This window comes from Petaurus breviceps, unplaced genomic scaffold, assembly GCF_028583685.1.
Source record: "Petaurus breviceps papuanus isolate PSGF00001 unplaced genomic scaffold, PetGlider_PUasm1.0 186, whole genome shotgun sequence".
Classification (NCBI taxonomy): Eukaryota; Metazoa; Chordata; class Mammalia; order Diprotodontia; family Petauridae; genus Petaurus; species Petaurus breviceps.
The window spans coordinates 6,838,469-6,857,566 of record NW_027185798.1 but is presented as its reverse complement, the minus strand read 5'-3'; the positions used below and the strand labels follow the sequence as shown (position 1 = coordinate 6,857,566).

Here is a 19,098-nt window from a genome sequence, read left to right as displayed (position 1 = left end):
AGCCTGCAGGCTGGGGAGGGGGCGGGGTGGGCTAAGGCTTGTGAGCTGGAGGTGGCACGGAGCTGGAGCCCGAGGAAGAGGCAGTGGGGGAAGGGCGCGGGGTGGGGGGGGGCAGCGAGAGGGGGGGAGGCTGGGGAGGGGCGCGGGGCTGGGCCGGCACCCCCATCCACCCAGGGGACAGGTGATCGCCGAGGTCGGGCCGCTGACCAGTGCGGAGATTTACGGTCACATCCTTGGGCAGAGCAGGGTGAGAGTTCCAGGGTCACTGCCCAGCAGTTCTGGGACGCGGGGAGGCTTGTGAGTCATCTCGGTTTTTTCTCTCCCTCCCTGCTTTCTTTTCCCTGGGGAGAGATCCTGACTTGGGGTAGAAAAGCTCCGGACCTGCCAAGGCTTCTGGAAATTACAGTTTTTGTTTTAGAAGTTTCCCCTTCTTAACCCTGCTTTTTGGTGGGGCCAGGCCCTTGCAGAATTGTGGATTCCACTTCTTAAGCTCAGATAGCAAGTTCCCTGCTTGTGGGAAGGCTGATTTTGCACATTTTCCAATTCAACAAATATTTATTAAACACCTAGGATGTGCTACTGTCCTCGGCCCTGAGAATACAAAGGAGAAAAAAGGAACAGCCCTTTTTCTCCAGGACCTTGCATTCTAATGAGCAACCAGTGAAAAATATATAAGGGATAGATAGCTAGAGCGGAATTTGGGGCCAGCAGCCTAGGGAGCGCTCCAGGCTCACACAGCCCATGTTGACCTTAGCAGGCCAAGTCTTCTCTCTGGTTCATTGCCTTCATCTTAAAACTCAATTTGGGGAGATTTTCAGGAGATAGCCTACATCTAAGTTTCCCCAAACGTGTCCCAGGCCCCCCAGCTCCTGCTTAGGCACTCAGTGTTCTAGTGCAGTAGTGTAGAGAGGGCTGGGCCTGGAGTCAGGAAGACCCAAGTTCATAGCTAGCTTCAGACACTAGCTGTGTGACCCTGGGCAAGTCACTTAACCTCTGCCTTCCTCAACTATAAAAGGAAGAATCACAATGGCACCTGCCTGCCAGGATTATTGTGAGAATTAAATGAGATAATATCTGTAAAGCGATCAACACCATACCTGCCCATAGTGTGAATAAATGCTTGTTCCCTTCCTTTCCCTAAAAGCATGTCGGGTGTGGGGCAACTGTTATTTCATACAGATGTGGGAGCCTAAAAGGACTTATAGAGCCCATGAACAAATACACAGAAAGCCCTCAGAGCCCATTAAGTCCCCATTCCCCTTACAGGCGTAGTTTTGGGGGGATGTCAGACCTGCACTGTCCCAAACAGGAAACATTGGCGAGGTCCAGGTCTCCAGGGTGAGTCCATACTAATGCCACTGCTTGCCACCCAACTCTAGGCTCACTAGTGGCTTGAAACCAAGGGCCCTAGCACCCTTCTTTGCTGAATGGCTATGCTCGTAACTCATCGAAAGGAGATTGGATGTAGGTGCTCAGGTACAAGGGCCGGGGTGGGACTTTATGGTATTCCCTCGGTTTGTTGCTGAGAAGATGTGATCTAATGGACTCTGGAAACGAATCTGCCTGTGGAACTAGCTCCCAGCTGCAGGGTGGCCATTCCACAGCTGTGCTTTCTGTTTCTACTGCTGCTGTTTTTCAATTAAAATCTGATCTCCCTTGTTGTTAGTTGGCAGACAGACACAGATGGGCCTTGGAATTTGTGGGACTGAGTCAGCAAGCCTTTGAGATTGGCCTGGTTTCTGTTGCTCATGTTTTATATCAAAATGCAAATCAAAGCAAGAGTTTCCCTTTTGTGTCTCCAGCTTGTGCCATTCTCTGGACTGATAGGACACTTTAGCTTTGGCTTTTGCCTTCCCAAAGTGGCTCTGACAAAGGAGATTGGGGGAGTGTGGGGGCTGGGTCAGGGATGGGGATGGGACGGTATATAAATGAGGGTGGCTTTCTGCCAGCTGCTTGTGTTGTTGAACCAGTCTTCGAGGATTACCTTTACTGCTCTCCCACTCAGAGATTGGCTCCCTCAACTGAGGGTCACTTATTAAAATCTAGAAGGGAAACTTGTTTTTTGATTTTTAAATGAAGGATATTTTTTTTTTGTCTTCTGTAGCTTTTGGTGCATTCTAAAACAATCAAAGTATCTCTTCATGCTGGGCATTAGAGAGGAAGTCTCCTGAAGCCACCTGGAGAGGCCCAGAGGCTACACTGTTGGGTTTCCTTATGTAATCATCCTGGTGACATGTTTTATCACATTGAGTTGCTTTAAATCTTTCTGGGTCCTGCCTTGACTCCTAAGATGGCACAACATGTAAGATCAAGGCTGAAGCCTGCTTGTCCTGATGGTAGGACTTTGAGGGAGCAGGCTGTTCATCAAGTCAGAATCAGAGGAACCTGGGCTGTTCATGGTTTAGATGAAAGTTCTTTTTTTCTCCATTAAAATCCTCTCTGATGCCTCCTAATGGCACAGAGGCACCCTGGGCTCTCAGAGACTCTGCCATCAGAAGACAAGCTGGAAAGACTTGAGTATCTGCCTAGATTGTACATCTGTTGTCCAGAGACCAACCTAGCTATATTGGTAAATTCTTATTGCCAGAGTGATCTTAGAGTGTTGAATTTTTCAGTTCCAGCAACACTTGGAGACCGTCTGCCAAGTTACAGAGGGGTTGTTTCCTAGCATTGGCACCTGCACCCAAATCACACATCACTGAGGTCTATTGAGTAAGGGGAAGGTTGAGCTCCTGGGGCATTTGGGGCCTTGTGTCACTCATGGCTCTAGGGACCGATGCCCAGTGTGCTTGCTAATCCTTAGATTGAAACAGAGGACTCAAGGTCACTTCAGTCAAGAACCAGGGCTTGGGTTTCCAGTTCAGCTCTGCTGCTGGCTGTATGACCTGAACAAGTCTGTTCCCTGGACCTCCAGGATGGCACCAGATGAGGGGTTCTTTCCTGGAATTCATGGACAGGGAGACCCGTGGGAAAATAGTCCCGTCTTCATTTCAATATAATTGGTTTCTTTTGTAATCTCAGGTGTTTTTCTTTGATACCTTTAAAAACCTTATTCTGAGAAGAGGTCCATAGGCATTATTGGCCTGCCAGAAGGATCCATGACACAAAAAAGGTGAAGAACTCCTGCCCTGAATCATCTTGAAGGTTCATTGAGACTCTGACAGTCTATTTCTCACTTGGTCTGCTGAGATCCCAAGAACAAATCACAACATGTAATTCTGAAAGCCAAGTGTCCTGAAGATACAGCCCATGCCGGGCCCTCCCCTCTCAGGGGAAGGAGCCGTGGAAAACAGACAAGCCTGTTAGTTTCATTCCCCAAGAATGCCCGGGCGGCACTAGCTAGATTGTTTTCCAGATCCTATTCCTTGACACCAAGATTAAGTTGTTTCTTCCTGTTTTCCAGCATCATTTGCATGGCATAGTCAGCTGGCCCATCCTCAGCAGTGTTCAGTTATCTGATTTGTCATTGGCATGACTTTTGGAGCTGCTGTGTGAAAGAAGGTTCTGAGTAAATTTTGGCACATCTGTTTTCCATTGCCATTACTGCTGGGCTAACATTCATCCCAACTGGTGATTGTTGGCATATTTTTAAAGAGATTTTCTTCTGGAAACATGATGTGTTCTTAAATATTTAAAGTACCCAAACATAGAAGCTTAGAATAGCAAAGGTGGAATCACCTTAAAGATCATTCTAGACCAATCCCTTCATTTTACAGGTGAGGAAACTGAGGCCCAGAGGATTTTGGTGATGGAAGGTCACCCAGGTAGCTGATAAAGCCAGGACTATCTTTGGCCTCTTGCCTTCATATCAGCTGATATGAAAGTGCAGGATGAAAGCTGGTGTACAACCATTCTCTGAGTCCTTTAAAGATAAGAATATTGGGCTTAATTTGTGTTGCAGCCATGTTTGGAAGGTCAGTGCCATAGTCAAGGTTGCTGTAGGGTGGCTCAGTGGATAGACCCAGGCCTGGGGTCAGGAAGACCTGAGTTCAAATCTACCCTCAGACACTTACTTGCTGTGTGACTCTGGGCAAGTCACTTAACCTTTGTTTGCCTTAATCCACTGGAGAAGGATATGGCAAGCCACTCCAGTGTCTTTGCCAAGAAAACTCCAGAGACAGTATTGACAGGGTCACGGAGTCTCTTTTATATTGGTGTCAGATGATGGCTTTGTCAGTCATAGCCCCAAATGGTAGATCCCACCTTCTCTAGCGTGGTCTGTGTGTGTGTTTTCTCTAAGGTGCCCAGGTCTGAGGGCTTCTCACTCTGTTATGTTTAAGTGGGGAGGGCTTTCAGGTTTCCTTAAGGTTTTAGGACAAGGAGGACTTTGCCACATTTTCTTTTTCTTGAAAATACTTTTCAGGTAGAATGGAAGCATTCCTGTACCTGCCTGTGTGCTCTGTTGTACTGTTCATGAGAAGCTTGGAAAACAGATGGACCTGATAATGGTGGGAACAAGGAGACTTCCTGCTCAGGCTCTCCTTCCCTCATTCTCAAAGTTGCCTTCTCTTTTTAAAAACAACAGTCCCCATTGGGGCTTTTGAAGTGATATTTAGTGATGTCTGAAGTTAATGGGAGAGTGATTATGGGCTTAATATTGACAGTGTCCCGGGAATGACAAGGATTACTTCATTCAGACAGCCAGAGCAGGGCTTCTGATCTCCAGACATGCTAAGAAGGCTCTGCCCAGCCATTTCTGGTGTGTTTTGGTGTCTGAGGCCCCTGCCTACATCCAGCTCATTTGTTGCAATAGCTTCGTTTCCTTTCTGTCTTCCACCTGCTCCCTGTTCTCCCGCTCCTTCTCTGCTGTTCTTGTTTTTCATTCTCCTCTCAGTCGCTGCTGTTCTCCTTGCCCATTCTCCAGTTTTCTGCTGTTCTGAGTTCAGTTCAGGTCTTTATCTCGCCCTGTCTCCCTGCCCAGTTCTCTCCCCCCATTCCCTGCCTGTTCTCTTGTCTCCCTACTCCTGTTCTCTGCATTTTCCCACCCCTTCCACTCCTTTTTCAGCTGTTTTTCCGTCCCATCATCTCACCCCATTCTCAGCTCTTTCATCTTCCACCTGGTCCTTGGAGTCTAACCTTAAATTCCTGCTAACCCTAAATGCCTCTCACTCCAAACCTAACTTCATGCCTCTAACCCTAACCTTGAATTCGTTTCAAACCCTTTCCCTAAATGACTGACCCTACCCTGAAATTAGCACCTCTGACTCTTCCTCCCACTCTAACCCTAACCCTAAATGAGTGCCTCCTGTTGTCTCCCACCCCTGTTTCCTACCCCCTTTCTTCGAGCCCCCTCCTCAGCTTCCAAAAGACTGGTGATCATTTTGAGAAACTGTGAAGACTATTGAATTTCGGGTTTCCTTCCTTCCCCTTCCAAGTTCTCGGCTTGATCTCAGTGTGTAGGCTGGGCCTGTCCCCTGTGTATTCTCTGTAGTGCCTGGCCCGTTTTAAGGGCACTAAAAAGCTGACTTGGAGAGTTCCTTCCTGGATCTGGTTTGGATTGGAATTTCCTCATGTGAAGAATATAGCTTCCCTAGCACTAGGTGGTCCTGTGCCAGTTGGAGGGGGATAGATAACCTTAGAGACTTGGGGGAATTAAAGGAATCTGGGGACTATTCCAGCCCTTGTCTATAGGCAGCTTGACCTCCCAGAAGGGAAGTCCCTTGGGGGCAGGCACTATTTTGGTTTTTTGTCTTTGTAGCCCCCCTGCCTAGGATGGTGGCCAGCTCATAGTAGGCACTTGGTACATCGGACCAGAGCATCAGCATGATCATTCCCACCTGCCATTCTCCCTCTGACTTTAATACCAGGGGGTGTACTGGGAGAGCATGGTCAGTAATCCCCCATGACCAGCAGTGGGAATTCCAATATGTCTAACTCCGCATTCTTGATTCTTTCTCCTTCACTCAATTTCTTAAAAGCTCTCCAGGGCAGCCAGAGATGCATTATAGCATAATGGGAAGGGCACAGGCCTACAAGATCTCCCAGCATACTTTAGGCAGCTTCTGTTTCCTCATCTGTAAAATGGAAATGATGCCTGGTCGACCTACCTACCTCACAGGGTTGAGGATCAAATGAAATCTGGCTATAAAGTTCTCTCTAGTCTGCTCTTCCAGTAAAACGGGAAATTCCGAACGTCTAGGGTGATTCAGTTTGCCCAACACTGGGGATACATCCCTATCCTCAGAGGACTCTGCTAGGCCTTGGTTGATAAGAGAAGTTCCTTCTGTCTCCTAAGAAGATTGTTGGGAAGCTCACCCTGCTCAACATTAAACTTTATTCAATGGAATTGAAACAAGCCCTTGGATTTGTCCTTGAGTAGAGTAAAGGTGCTAATTCCAGACACTTAAGGGAGCTGCCTTCAGGCTGTCTCACTCCTAGGGCCCAGTGGCCCAGGATGCTTTTGTTGGAGGGATCCAGGAGGCCTGTGAACAGGCAGGCCTGCTTCAGGCTGGAGCCTGCCATGTCCTTTTCCTCACCTTCCAGGTTGGTTTAGAATGCACTCACCCAGTTCTGAGCCCTGGTTTCTCCTCTCTAGAGTGTATCTGTCCAAAAGAACTCTTGACTTGTGCTTTGAAACTGAAGTCTTGATTGATTCTTTTGAATCTCTACAAGTTTCCTTTCCTTCCTTTTTCAGGTTCTTAGCTCAGAGGTCAGCCTCATTTCCCCTGTGAGTTGATGCTCTGTGTGCCAGGCCCGTTTTCAGGGCACTTCAAAGTTAATGCCAAGAACACTTCATTCCCCCCACCCGCTTTTAGGTTGTTTGCTTAGAAAGCCCAGAATCTCGGCAGTATGAATGACTGTAATGGCAGGGCGCCATAGGCATAGACAGTATTCTGTGAGTTCAGAGCTGGCCTCTTTGGAGGTAGCTGAGGTCTTTGGTGCTATTTTACACACAGGGAAACCAAAGCCTAGAGAGACCTGATGACTTTCCCAGTTACTCGTCATCCAGTAACTTGGAGCTGGGACTCCCGTCACTGCCTGTTCAATTTGTCTTTGAATCCTGCCTTTGCAGTTGACTCTGGCAGTCTTGTCCCTTGGGCCAAGTCCCTGAGCATTCTTGGCCTCCATGTCTCCAAGGTCCCATAGAGCCTGGCATTCTCCCCATTTCCTGCTTCTCACCACCTCTAAAATTGTTGTTTATCAGTTCGTTTTTAAAAGTTAAATCTTCTTTTGTTTAACAAGTGTTTATTTTCTTAAATTGTGGTTAATCCCAGGTGACACCCACCCCCAAAGCATAGAACTCTCCCTTACAACAAATCAGTCCATTCTCAAGCATTTAAAGTGGCTGCTACCTCCTAGGCACTGGGCTAATTGATGGTGATAAGAAAACAAAAAGGAAAGGAGCTACTAATCTATTGGGGGAGAGGGGCCTGGAGCTAATGGCACTGGAGAGTATACTGAATACCGTGTTTCCCCGATAATAAGACCTATCCCGAAAATAAGCCCTCCCCTTACTGTGTAAGATTCCTCTAAAATAAGCCCTCCCCCGAAAATAAGCCCTATTGAGATTGCTACTGTAGTGAAGGTGATCCCCTGCGCTACACGCTACATTACGGTACCCTCTGTATGCACCGTCCCCCCACCCACCCAAACGCACGCCGCGCTCCGAGCTGCATCCAATCAGAGCTGCAGCAGTGAGCGCGTCATCCTGTTCTTCCCCAGTGATTTGCTTATTGAATAAAGGTATATTTTTTTGTTCACATTTACCTGTTTATTAAAATTGCTGTCAATGTTCATTAAAATAAGCCCTCTCCTGAAAATAAGCCCTCTGGTGTTTTTCTGTCCAAAAAAATTAATAAGACAGTGTCTTATTATCGGGGAAACATGGTATGTACAAAGTAAATACATCCCAGCTGATTTTGAGGGGGCAGGCACTAGACCACAGTGCTCAAGCTGAGTTGGGAAGGAAACCAAAGCTTCTCTGTGATAGGAGGTAAAGAGGGAGGGCTTTCCTAGGCCTAGAGAAGAATAGGGGTGAAGGTGTGGAGATGGGAGATGGGGGAGTGTCCTGAAAGGGGAACAGCAAGAAGACTGGTTTCACTGACCCACAAAATGCAGGAAGGGAAATAATAGATAATACGTTCGAAAGATAAGTTGGGATGAGATTATGAAGGGCTTTGAGGGGGCAGCAGAAATGTTTCCATTTGATTCTAGGGGGTAATAGTGAGCTGCTGGTGTTTTTTGAGTAGGAGAGTGAACAGTCATATCTGTGCTTTAGGAAACTCACTTTGACAGCAGCGTGGAGGATGGTTTGTAGAGAGACTCGAGACAGGGAGGGAGGCTATGCAGTGGTCCAGGTGAGAGGTGAGAAGGATCTGAGCTAAGAATGGTGGGGTAACATCCAAGAGATGTGCTAATATGGGGGAGCTAAACAGGCAAATCAGTGCTTTGGTTCTGTCTGTTGACATGCATTTGATTCCCTGCTTCACTGGGAGGAGGGAGGCAGGTTTTCCCTGCAGTCTTCTGAAGGCCAGATTGGTCATTAAGTTCGTTGGGCATCAGTGTTTATCTTTGGACTCCTTAGGATATATGCTTAGCCCTTGTATCACTAGATCAAAGGGTATGTACAGGTTAGTGATTATCTTTGTATAGTTTTACATTTTTTCCTGGAACAATTGGACCGTTTCACAGGCCCCCCAACCGTCCCTAGTGGGCCGGGCCTCCCATAACCCCTCTGACACTTCCTGTCTTCACCTCTTGTACTCTCTGGGCATCTAACAATGAATGGCAGTTGTGGTTTGCATTCCTCTTATTAGTGATGTGCATCATTCTTTGAAATGACTGTTGAGTTGATGAGTCTTCGGAAAGCTGTTCATGTCCTCTGGCCATTTATTGTGGCCTGGCTCTTCTTATACATTTGTACTAATTCTCAGACCTTTATCAGAGATCTTTATTCTTTTTTTCCTCGATGCGTTGATTTTTTTGTTTATGTAACAACTTTTTTATTTTACATCATCAAAAATGTCTGGTTTTCCTTTTACAGTCAATTCCAGTTGTGAAAGATGCCTCCTTCCATTCTCTTTTGTGCTATGATCTTTTATATTTAGATTGCTTATCCCTCTGGAGTTCATGGTATAAGATGTTTTTCCCTGTATTTTATTCTAAATTACTTTCCAGTTTTCCCACAGCTCTTGCTGAACAGGGAACACGAATCAGGGAGTCCTTACTCTAGTCGTCTGTCTCACTGCCTTTCCGAAGTAACTCCATTGCTTCTTGAGGTATGATCCCCAGGCACCAGGAATATAGCTACTACCGCCTTTTTTGTGCTAGCTTCCACCGGACCCTCTGAGGCATCCATCTCATACAAGATATGGTCATTCAGGTTGATAAGAACTGCTGTTTTATTCCACTTTCCAGGTCTGAAGGAAGTGACAAGCGATGAGCTTCAGAGACGTCCCCCAGCTGGTGTAGCTTGAAGACCTTCTGGGAAGCCAGGCACCCGGGAAGATGGCCACGTACCCCAGCCCCATAGTGGTGGCTGTGTGGGAATGGCAGGATGAGGTTGGCACCTGGCACCCCTACAGTGCCGCTGTCTGTAACTATATAGAACAGCAATTCATGACCCAGAAGGGCCAACGATATGGATCAGGAAGCTTGGCCAGTAGCATTCCCTTGGGCCAAGCTGACCCTGCACTGGCACCCTACATCATCGACCTCCCCAACTGGACCCAGTTTCGTCAGGACACAGGTGAGACATTTCTTCTTGGATTGATGGGCTGGGGAGTTGGAAGGAAGCAAGGAGTCTCAGTTTCCTAAAATGCTCAGATTTTCGAGGCTTTGGAATGACGAAAGACGCAGCTAACCGTCCAGTGACTTTGCATTAGCTACCATAGTGAAAAAGCTTCAGTCTTAATGGTCCAGAAGGCTTAGGATGTATGATAGGGCAGGACTGTTGTCACTGACTCCTCTAAGAAGTCAGGCAGCCAGGCCTGAATGGCCCACAGGGGAAGCCTAGTAAATGCTTATAACCTTAGATGGGTCAAGAGGCTACAGGCCAATTTCTGACTGAAGACCAAAAGATGGGAGGGAAAAGCCTTTGGAAAATATATTGTGTGGTGCCAGCTAAGCTTTCTGGCCCCACTGGATCAAACACTGTTATAGGCCAAAAGCAAGTATAGCCCAGCCAAGCTGTCCCCTCTATCCTTCACCCAACATTTAATTTCTCTCCTCTCTCCCCCCTTCCTCTCCCTCCTTCCTTTCTCCTCCCTTCCTCTCCCCCCCCTCTCTCTTTCCCCCATCTTCTCTCTCTCTCTTTTTCCCCTCTCTCCCTCCTCTCCACCCTGTCATTTGGGCCTCAGAAGATAGTTGGTTTTGCTGAACTGTCTGCCTGCTGGGGCCCCAGCTTGGTGGTCAGTTTTTAGTGGTTCCAAATTTTGTTTTTTTTTCAAGACTTGGATATTTTTAGGTAGGCAGAACTCTCAGAACCAAATTGCAGGAATTCAGCCTCAAGACCAAAGACTTTGGAGAGCATTTTCAGTCAGTGCCTAGAGCTTGTCACCAGGACTTAGAATTTATTGGACTGTCTGGTTCATTCTGCTGTCCAGTGTAGTTAGAGACACTTTGACCCACTGTGTGTGAGCCAGGAATCAGCCATGAGTGGCCTCTAGCAGAGCCCGGAAATTGCATCTGCTTCTGGCAGACACTGGGTTTTTCCTCTGTTTGTCCTTTTCTCCCAATTCCTTAGTGTTTCCTTTTGCCTCATTGAATGACTGATGCCACATTGTTCATTTAACAGAATTCTTTATTGATCCCCTACTGTGTTCGTACTATTTTGCTGTGCACAGTAGAGGATACAGGAAAGCCCCTGTCTTTACATGGACTTTGTAATCTCTGGAGAGATGAGAGCTAAAGTTTGTCCGGTGCTAAAGGTTAGGAGCTCTTGCTAACAGTATCCCCATTTGACAGATGAGGACGTTGAGGCATAGGCCTTCCTATTGGAACTTGTTTGTGTAGGGCTGCACAGAGGCTGCCGATAAGCCTCCAAGCCATCTTGCTGGGATTAGAATGTAGGAGAATTCTCTCACAGCAGCGTCCTCTGTGCTCCGTTTGACTCTCCTTGTTTTCAGAGGGTAGTGTCTACTCTGCCCTCACTCCATTTGGGTCTCTCAGAAGGAAACACCATGAATAACAGGAAGCCCCATCCCCGCAGACCCGTGACAGCTGCTGATGGGCCTTGGTCGTCCCAAATGAACCAGAAGTAACTAACTGGGTGGTCTCCCAAGTTACCTATCAACTCCCTTGATTAACTGATAAAGAACATATTTTTCTGGCCCTTTCAGGGTCCAGCAGGTTGCCTTTTCACCTGATCCCTCCCCCAGGTCACATTTGGGTCAGTGGTAGATGTGAACAGTCTTGAAGCTTCTTGCTGGACTTGGCCTGTTCCCAGCTTAGTTCCCCCATGTTCAGAGTTTCTCCCACAGGTCTCTGATGGATGTGGTCTTTCCCGTCTCCTGTGTTAGACCACCACAGCACTGATTCCCTTCCAGGGACTAGATAGTCCTTGACTGGCTGGATGATAGACTTGCTGCATAACCTCGGTATATGGCCTACATTCTAGAGTCTGAAACCCTTGTGAGCTGATACTTAACTCCTCTCTCCTCCTTTCACTTTTATGGGACTCTCTCTGTTCTCACAGCCACTCTGGAACTTCAGAAAGTACCCCAGGTTATTCCTGAGTTGCTTTTTTTCCCCTAGAGACTCTATATGGGACATGTCTTGGCCTTGCCATTCTGGCTTGTGTGAGGGGCCTAATACAGTATTTACCCAATTATTTTCACTTTCTCCTTCCTAGAGGAGAGACTGTCTCTGAGCTACACCAAAGGTACACTTTATGGATTTTAATAGGAGGGATCAGGTGAAAAGGAGAGAGCCAGTGTAGATAGGCTATCCAGCCATATGCCCCCTCCCTGACTAGCTCAGATGAAATGAAAAACATTCCTAAAATGAATACTTTATATCATACCTAGAATATGAGAGTCCTAGGAATTAGGTCCTAGAAACTGACTGTGGTGCTTTCTTTGGATCCTGCTTTAAATTTGGGGTGTCTCAAGGGATAGTGGGTATTTCTTTTCTTTTGGGGATGGTTACTCAGTTCAGTAAATATGCAGCCTTCATTCTCTTACCTAATGGATTGAGGGCCTGGCCTCTAATGCAGCGTTCTTTGACAAGCCTCCAAGATTCTCCTTGATGTTGAAATCCAATGACCACAGTGGGGAAAGAGTGGGGGATTGGGGGGACGTTCATTCTGAAGTCCTCCAGCCATGACTGAGGATGAACGTGTTCATGGAGAACTGCTTTACAGGTCTATTTTTATCCTCTTGCATCCCTCTCTTGCCAACATCCTCATTTTCTGAAGACCCGGCATCATTCTGAATGGTTAGTGTGGAAAAGAGAGTTGTGGGAGGTGGAGGCCTTTGGGGTAGGTCAAGTGAGGAGGACCCATAAGGCCTGTGTCTGGTGTGTTCGGCTCCCTTCATTTTCAAGTAGCGACGTAAGAAGGGTAGGGGATAGGAGGGGTTTTCTGAGTTGATATATGAGCTGACCTTTTGATGTAGCCTTCAGCTGGGTAGAGAGGGAATTTTGTGAAGTCCTTGGAGATTCTGGAAGTTGATTTTACAGTGTTAGAACTGAAAGGACCATTAAAGATCATCTCATGTACTACTTTGTTTCATGAATGAAGGCCTGGGGGTGTAGAGAGAGTGTTTAAGGCAGTATGGGATGGTAGGTGGGGCCTTGGCTTCGGTGTCTCAGGACCTGGGTTTGAAGATGTCACCTGGGCCCCACTTGGTATCTTCCTCCGAATCCTTCCGGAGATGCGAAGACCCGTTTTCACAGTTTGAGACAGTGATGGCAGGAAGTAAGGGGCAAGGCTACTAAAATCCAGGGAAAAAATAGTAATTTGTGTTTGCCCTCCCCACCTCCCATCCTGCTTGAGATTGCCCCCATCCATCCCTCTTCTCCGTTCTCTAGCCTCCCCTGTGCTCTCCTCCCCAAGGCGTGTGTGGAGCCATTCCTTCCTGCCTCTTCTCAGAAGGGCTGTGCTTGGGCCAAGCCTCTCCCTTTAACTAAGGGAGGAGGGCTGGCTGCCTGTGGGGTTCCAGGAGCTCCAGGCACTCACACAGCTGGAAATTGTGCAGTGCTGACTCTGGATTTCCTTTTCCCACTTCATCTTTAAGCTTGACTTGTTAAAAAGGAATAGTAGTCTGTAATATAAACCGGCTGTTTGCAGCCTGTTCCTCCAGCCTTTGCCCTCTGCAGACGTCTGACTCCTGAAATCGTCCCATCACTCTCGTGTCCCATTTCTTTTGAAACAGGGACCATGCGTTCGGTGCGGCGCCATCTCTACCCTCAGCAGTCGGCCCCGGGCCGGGGGATCGTCTGGGAGTGGCTGAATGACGACGGCGCCTGGACGGCCTACGAGATGAGCATCTGTGAATACCTGGAGCAGCAGCTGGCCAGGGGGACCCAGCTCATCGACCTGTCTCCCCTGGGCTACAACTATGAGGTGGACTGCAGCACCTACACTCAGGTCAACAAGACGTCGAGTTTCCGCCGTCGCGTGCAGCGCCGCCAGGGTCCCACTTACCCCGTGACGGCCGTCATTGCCGTGCCCGGCCACCCGGGAATGGCCTGCTCGTGCCACCAGTGCCTCGCAAACAGCGGGTCTGGCCCCGTCAACAACCGCTACAGACACTCAATGACCCACCTCCCTGCGTACGTGACGCCCCAGCCTGCCCACCGGACTGCTCCCATGGGGATCTACACAGGCTACGCTCCCTACAGCAAGCCTTCCTTGTCCGGGGCCAGGTCCGCTCCGAGGCTCAACGTCTCCAACCCCTGGAGCATGGTGACCCCTGTCATGGGGGTGGTCCCCGTCTACCCATCCAGCCTCCCACAGCTTGTACCTCAGCGCCCACCCCCAGGACCTGCTCCAGCTAAAATCAGGTATTTCATTTCATCACTTCTCTTTCTACACTGCTCATCAGATCTGAGTCTGGGCTTTCTGTTCATCTATCTGGGGAAACTTAACCCAGAACCCTTCAGATAATGGGCACTGCCTTTTTAGCAGGGCTTTCTTTGTAGCCTGAGCAGGTTCTGAGCTGGCATCTGAACCCTGAGAAGCATTTCTCTGCCGCTTTTGGTCCTGTTCCTTGTCTTCTGTTTCCTTTTCTGTAAAATGAGGGGTCCCTGGGCCCTGACTGTTCTGCCTGTATCAGCCCTGGGCGCCCCAGCTGCTGGCTCAGCTGTTCAGCCCCTGGTCCTGAGGGAATGGAAGATCCTGGAGGGCAGGGAGGATTCCGTTTCTCTGTAATGCCTGGCATGATTCCTGCTCACACAAAGCAGGTGCCTGGTGAGTGCTTGCTGGGTGGGATCTCAGAGGGAGAGAGTGGAAGCCAGTGTTAGCCTTCGGTAGCTGCACCTGGGTAGAGAGGAGAGGCTTTTTTGATGCTCAGCCCATGCAGAAGGTTCCCAGGTCTGCCTCTCTCCTATCCTTGGGCTAGCCGAGGGATGGACGTGAGGCCATGAGACAAGCTTCCATGTTGGCCCAAGTGTAGGCTGTGCCCCTTAGTGAAATCTCCATGCAAATAGTTCTCAAACACATAGGAGTGATGGTGTGCCAGCCAAGGAAAGCGCATGTGCCCTTACTAAGCTGCTATGAGAAAAGCGTCATGTTGAGGCCCAGAGAGATCAGAGTATTGCGCTGGGTCTCCTGACCTGGTCAGACCCCTTTTGGAGAGTTTGTTCAGTTCTGGACACTGAGTTTGACAAGCTGGACAGAGAAGAGGGTGGCGAGGACCATGAAAGGTCTCAGGGTCATGCCTGGTCGGGAGGGGGGGTCAGTCGAAGGAACTAGGGCCTGTTAACCTTCAAGGTGCATGTAACAGCCAACTTTGTGTGCTTAAAGGGCTTTCATGTGGAAGAGGGTCCAGAAGGTGGTGGATTGGCAGTGCAGGGAGGGAAGTTTTGGTAGTGTGGCAGGATAGGCAGTGCACTGACCTAGGAGCCAGGAATTACCAGTGTTTGAATCCTTTCCCAATTTTCATTAGCCGTGTGACCCTGGACACCTGGGTTACAACTTCTGACTGCATCAGTTTCTTCTTCTGTAAGATGGGGATAAGAATAGCATCTGCTTCTCAGGCTTGTTCTAAGGGTCCAAGGAGATGTGTAAAGCTTAAAGTGCTGGTAAATACCAGCTGTTCTCAGCATTGTTGTTATGATCTAAAGCTACAGCTGTGCAAGGGGGAATGGGTCACCTGAAGTGGGCAGTGGGCACTGTCTCACTTCAGAGGCCTTTCAAAGGTCAATGACTATTTCTCAAGAACTTTGTAGGAAGGATGTTCGTTTACTTGTTGGACAACATGAGATGAATTCTGACTTCCCTTTTCGAGATTCTGTGACATTCACTGGAAAACATTATTGGGCTTCGCTCTAGCTTTATTGTGGGTGAGATTTTTTTTTTGGTGGGGGAGGGTAGAGTCTGTCTTCAGAGTAGGATGACCTGCCAAACCCCATGCTACTGACTCAGGGCACTTAGAGGGGGGAGGAAGAAGGGAGCCCTTGGGGTGGGTGAGAGGAGGCGCTTCTCCCAGAGAAGGCGGTAGCCTTGGACACTTGGGCAACTTTGGGTGAACAAGTGTCAGGCCCTGGGAAATTGTAATTCTCTGCTGAGACCTGAATACCCTAATAAAGGGCTAGGATTGTACCTTAAGCCATTTCCCGTGGGTGTCCCTGGCTCTAAATGGCAGAGCAGAGGCCAGAGAACAGTGGCCTACAGGAAGGAAGAAACATTGGGCAGCCGTTACGGCTGCATGCATCTGCCTCTGAAGAGGAGCCTCTGGCTCAAGGGCTGATGAAAAAGATCTGAGAGTTCTTAGTGGCTCTCAGTTCTCACTTGAGCCCTTTAAAGTAACCATAAGAGACTTTGTGTCTCTGGTGCGCCTGTCCAAACTACATGGTTTTTCCAGGCCACAGGAGCACACCCTGAGAAGACTGGCCCCTGGCAGGCTAAGGGGATAGGGTCTCCTTACTGGCAGGTGAAGCACCATACAAATCTCTTGCTTCATACTCATTCCTGTGAAAGGTCTGATCTGATATTTATTCTTACATTGCCCTTGCCTCAGAGGACCCGTTAGTCTCTTTGTGGGGAACCGAGACAGATCCCAGTAGGGTGGTTTGCTTTGTCTGCTGCCTGTGTGGTGGAGGTGGGTCCAAGGGCAGTGTGGAGGAGAACAAGGCCAGAGGCTTGGGGTCAGCACAGGCAGGCCTGGCCTTGTAAGATGTTGGAGAACACAAGTTTGTTTTCCTCTTTGGAACCAAATTGGAATTCCTGCCCATTTTCCATCTAAACGAAATAGCTGGACAGTCTAGTTGGCGAAGGAAGAAAGTGCATGGTCTAGTAGGGCCAGAGTTAGGGCTACTGTATCTAACTAAGCCTTGCATGTCCTTCAGCACCTCAGCCTTTAATAACTCAGCATAAGCAGGCTAATTTCATTTACAGCAAAGCTTGTACGATCTCCCTGATTGCCCTGATCTCCCCCATGTAGGTGTGTGCAGCTTGGTCGCTAAGGGTTGCACAAAAGTGGGGCCTCACCTGATGAATGATGGTGTGCTTGGTGCCTCGGACTTTCCCTGAAATGTTCTTGCTGACTCTGCTAGTTTCTCCTTTTTGGGGTAAGAGTTGGCCCAGAGTGCTTCAGGTTGGCTTCCCTGGCCCTCCCAGATGGAAAAGTCCCATGGATGAAACCTCTCTAAACACAGCTCTGACGGCTGGGCCTTTGGCTGTGTCCTCAGGGGGCCTAGAGGTCAGTGCCAATACATCCTTGAAATGGTGGCAGCAGGAGGAGGCCCACTGTGGCCCTGCAAGTGCTCACCTGGCAGCCGGATAGCTCCCTTGTGGATCTTTGCAAAGGGACCTGACTGCCCTGTGTGTGGTTAGGAACTGAGTGGATCACAATTCACTTGTGTGGGTGGAAAGTTGGTTAGATTTGTTCTTCAAAGTGGAGTATTTCTGTGATTCATTTGCAATAAAACTTTCAGCCTCTGCTTCCCTACAGCAGTTAACACTTTGGCAAATTAGGAGGCTTGCTTAATTTCAATCAGTAAGCAATTATTAAACACTTGCTGTGTACCAGGCTCTGCGCTAGCAGCCGATGAGATAAAAACAAAAAGTGAAAATCAGTTCCTCTCCGCAAGGAGGGGAGTGAGGGAGAGAGTAAATGGGGGGAAGAGCCAGCATATGTGTTATATGTAGTATATATTTACACACGCACACAAAGATAACAATACAGATAGATAAAACTGATAAGGACAGGTAATTTGAGGGCAAGCCGCTATCCCGGGGTGGGCAACCTGCGGCCTTGAGGCCACGTGTGACCCTCTAGGTCCTTGGGTGCAACCTTTTGACTGAGTCCAAGTTTGACACAAATCCTTTTTTAAAGGGATTTGTTCTGTGAAGTTTGGATTCTGTCAGAGGGGCACTTGAGGACCTAGAGGGCCCTGTGTGGCCTCAAGGCCGCAGGTTCCCCACCCCATGAAGCCTTTTTTCATCTCAAATGTTAGCCTAGCATTTGAGATGAGAAAAGGCTTCACACAGAAGGTACTGCTGGAGCTGGGTCTTGAAGGAAGAGGAACATTCTCGGAGGCAGAGCTGAGAGAAGGCATTCCCAGCGTGGAGCATGACTGGTACAGAGGCCCTGAGGTGGGAGGTGGCTTCTAGAGCTCTAGGGCCTACCCCTGGTCATTGAGGAAGAAGAGGGCATGGAGGAGGCCAGTGGCGCCCGGGCCATGCTGGGGGTGGTGCCCAAGCCGCCCACCCACATTGCCCCTCCTGGTCACAGAGCATCACAGAACACATGACATCTCCTTTTACCTTTAGAACAAGTTACCCTGCACATGCTGCTATTCCTAATGTTATTATTTCTGGGGAAATGCTTAGGAGTTAAAGTGCCTCTTTAAAGAAATAGACAAACTCAGTGAGCTTGAAATGCAGGGCCCCATTTCTGGAAGACCTGAGTTCACATGCAGCCTCAGACACTTACCAGCTATGACGATTACTGCCTCAGTTTCCTCATCTGTAAGATAGGAATAGTAACAGCCCCTACCTGATGAGGTTATTGTGGAGACCAAATGAGACATGATTGTGAAGCTGTTTGTGCAGTGCCTGGCACGTGGTGGCCATCATGTAAACGCTAGCTACACTTATCATTGCCATGTTGTTAACACGTGGGTCCTCAGGGAAGAGATCTGAGAAGACACGTCCCCCTGCTTCTCTGTGTGTTAAGCATCTTTGGATGTATTGATCAGTTTTACAAAATTTATTTTTTACCTTTTCTTCCTCTCTTTTTTTTAAAAGAAAAAATATAGGGGCAGCCAGGTGGCGCAGTGAATAGAACACTGGCCCTGGAGTTAGGAGGACCTAAGTTCAAATCCAGCCTCAGACACTTGACACACTTACTAGCCGTGTAGTAGCCTTAGTACCCAAGTAGACTTGAGCAAGTCACTTAACCCCAATTGCCCTCCAAGAAGCAAAAAAAAGAAAAAATATCCTTTGTTATAAGGAATCGCTCCCAGGGAGGAGAAGGGGTGTAGGGGAAATCTAGGCAATGTCGAAACAAGAATTATCAATAAAAATCTGTTTGTAAAAAAATACCATTATGAGTCATACTGACAAGAAGTGATGAAGGTCCAAGGTCTTCTTGTATCCCAAAGCCATTTTTTCACCTATTTGGGCCTCATTTTCCTCATCCGTAAAATGAAAGTGTTGGCCTCAGTGATCTCTCAGAGATCCTGTTTAGCTCTGAATCTGTGTTCTTGTGATCTATCTGGTAGAGAGACAGAGAGAAATAAAGTGGGGGGAGGGAGAGACAGAGAAGGAGGAAGGAGAGAGAGAGAGGAGGAGGAAGGGAATGAAAGAAAGGGAGGGAAAGACAGAAAAGGAGAGGGAGAGACAGAGAGAGAGAAGGGGAGGGAAAGAGACAGGAGAGGGAGAGACAGAAGGGGAGAGAAAGAGAGACAGGAAAGGAAAGGGAGAGAGAAGGGAGGAAAAGAGAAGGGGAGGGAAAGAGACAGAAAAGGAGAGGGAGAGAGAGAAGGGAGGGA

General features: G+C 48.4%; 1 protein-coding gene across 2 annotated transcripts in view; it reads left to right on the top strand.

Moving 5' to 3' along the window:
* Positions 1–19,098, top strand: part of DTX2 (deltex E3 ubiquitin ligase 2) — a 51,057-nt gene that overhangs the window by 1,045 nt on the left and 30,914 nt on the right. For both annotated transcript variants that reach the window (XM_069089453.1, XM_069089452.1), the window contains exons 2-3: positions 9,358–9,688; positions 13,314–13,944. In XM_069089453.1, the coding sequence (XP_068945554.1) occupies positions 9,448–9,688; positions 13,314–13,944 (872 nt within the window). In that variant the 5' untranslated portion in view covers positions 9,358–9,447. The remainder of the gene's footprint in view (positions 1–9,357; positions 9,689–13,313; positions 13,945–19,098) is intronic.